This window comes from Charadrius vociferus, unplaced genomic scaffold (assembly GCF_000708025.1).
Source record: "Charadrius vociferus isolate BGI_N301 unplaced genomic scaffold, ASM70802v2 scaffold34, whole genome shotgun sequence".
Classification (NCBI taxonomy): Eukaryota; Metazoa; Chordata; class Aves; order Charadriiformes; family Charadriidae; genus Charadrius; species Charadrius vociferus.
In genome coordinates this window covers 1,180,546-1,182,675 of record NW_009647989.1, presented here as the reverse complement: position 1 = coordinate 1,182,675, position 2,130 = coordinate 1,180,546, and the positions used below count along the sequence as shown (strand labels likewise).

Genomic DNA, 2,130 nt, shown 5'->3' with positions numbered 1-2,130 from the left:
AAGTCACATAAATGCCGAGTGAGCCGATGACCAATAGCGATTCCTGGTCAATTTTCACAAAGTGCAGGTACATGATCAGGCCAATCAGCGTGATGAAGATAGCAGCAGAAAGCACCATACTATTCTGTAACACAGGCCAAGCAAAGACAGAGCTCTGGTCTTACAATTAATTGAACATGGCTTTATATAAAGTAATATCGCACAGTAAATTATAATATTAAAGCTACAGTTACAAGCCAATTTTACTTAGGTGGACTCCTCTTATTCACCTGGCTGGCTGATATATGTGTAATGAGATTTAAATCAGTCTTCACAGTACGGTCTGAGAGAATTGGGAGCTGAAACTGAAAACTGCAAGAAAATTCTATTCCCTTGTAAATTTAGTGCAGAAATCTCAACCAAAAACCAGCTAGTTACATCAATGACAGTGCATTATAACAAATGTCTGCAGAGAGAGGTCACAAATGTCACTGTCAGAGAAGTGTTGTGAAATGTTTACTAGAACTGAGGGTGGAGTCTCAGAGAGGAAGACAACTCTTTTAGGAAAAACCACTGGCCTAGTGGTTTTCTTCTTATGAACTGCAAGTCTAAACTTGTTCAAACCTCGTCTCTCTTCCGGCCTTAAAATACCAATCTAGAGAACATTTGCTTTCTCCTGTGCTTTGTCTGAGGACAAACGTCTTTTGCATGCTGCAATCTTGGGACTGCTGTTACACAAAACAATATATAACTGATAAAACTATAGGCAACAAACATTAAGTCCTCTGAAGACCTGGTAATAAATCCTAAGGGTTCGCAACCTACAACCTATTTCTGGGACATGTTTTAGAGAGCTCCAGGCTGCATGCTCCTGCATCAAAGTTATAACTGACACTTCCTAAAGGACCAGAACTGCATGGCCCTACCACTCAAGCTGGGCTTGTACCACCATGTAAGGTCAAGAAGCCATTGCCACATTCAAACAGAAGGATACAGGACTTCTCTGAAAGTTATCATGGGGAAAAAAAAAAAAAAGTCATGAATTACAGACACTGAAATCCACACAGAGATTTTCAGATCTGCTTTCCTGGCAGAAAGGAAGGATTGCAGTCACTTTTGTATGAGCTGCATGAACACATGTAAAACCAAACAGGAGGACAGTGGGTCATAACCACTGGCTGGGGTGTATGCTTTTGTAACAAATAAAATTCGAACACAGCTTCCCTTCCAGCTAAAAGTATGCAAACCATCTTTTCGTATCAGAAATGTGCCATCCAACTCATGTCACAATCTCTGTCTTCATTCCTTGGGAAAGATTATTGAAAAAAAAGAAGTGCAACAGTCATAGCAGTGGTCAGTGACCAGCTTCTTTGGTCAACCTCCTGACTTCAATCTGGAGATAACTGGCCTGGGTCTAGAAATTGGTCCTTTCCTGCAAGTATGTGTAACAGATCAAACATCTAAACTAATACTTTTGGATTTATCAGCAGCTGATGAAATCTGCACTGCCAAGGTCTTACTGCCTTGACTGAGAAACAAGAGCAAGTAGATGACACTCATAGTGCAGTGCTCTCTGAGTGACTCAGAAAAATCCCTTTGGGGATGAGCAATCACTTGCCTTCTTCAGTATATCTTTTATTCCAGACTCCCACAACTCATCTCTCCAAGTAAACATCTGTTATTTGGACTCACAAGAATGCACTAGGCATCACTCAACACGTACGTACATCTACCCTATCTGGCAAGGGGCTACGAACAAACGTAGGCATCTGAGAAGCCACCAAGAGCACCCAAGCCACAGCCTGCAGGGCGCTCTCTTGTTCAGCATGTACTCGTCACCATCTACCACCTCAGCACTCGCACAGCACAGAGGAGGCCCAGGATACATGGAGACCACCGTTCCACCTTCCTTGGCCAGTGCTGCCCATGCTCTAGGAGCAGCTGGACAAAGGCTGCGCGGCTCCCTCCAGGCCGGTGGGCTTTGGGGACACACACTCCCACAGACCCTCTTGGATGCCAACCACAGCCCCTTCATCACCCCCACTCCGGTATTTGAGCAGGACACAAGCTCAGGGCCGGGGCCCCGCGTCACCCCTCGGCGTCCGAGCCGCGGAGAGGTTGGGGAGGAGACGGGGGGGTCGGTACCTCGCT

The 2,130-nt window shown here is 45.2% G+C and overlaps 2 protein-coding genes across 2 annotated transcripts in view; one reads left to right on the top strand and one right to left on the bottom strand.

Annotated features, from left to right (window-relative positions):
* Positions 1–1,539, bottom strand: part of PIGH (phosphatidylinositol glycan anchor biosynthesis, class H) — a 4,641-nt gene extending 3,102 nt beyond the window's left edge. Inside the window, 2 exon segments of the mRNA XM_009883506.1 lie at positions 2–159; positions 1,500–1,539. Of these exon segments, the coding sequence (XP_009881808.1) occupies positions 2–159; positions 1,500–1,539 (198 nt within the window).
* A 326-nt stretch (positions 1,540–1,865) lies between these two features.
* ARG2 (arginase 2) overlaps positions 1,866–2,130 on the top strand; it is a 25,894-nt gene continuing 25,629 nt past the window's right edge. The window contains 1 exon segment of the mRNA XM_009883505.1: positions 1,866–1,953. Within this exon segment, the coding sequence (XP_009881807.1) occupies positions 1,866–1,953 (88 nt within the window).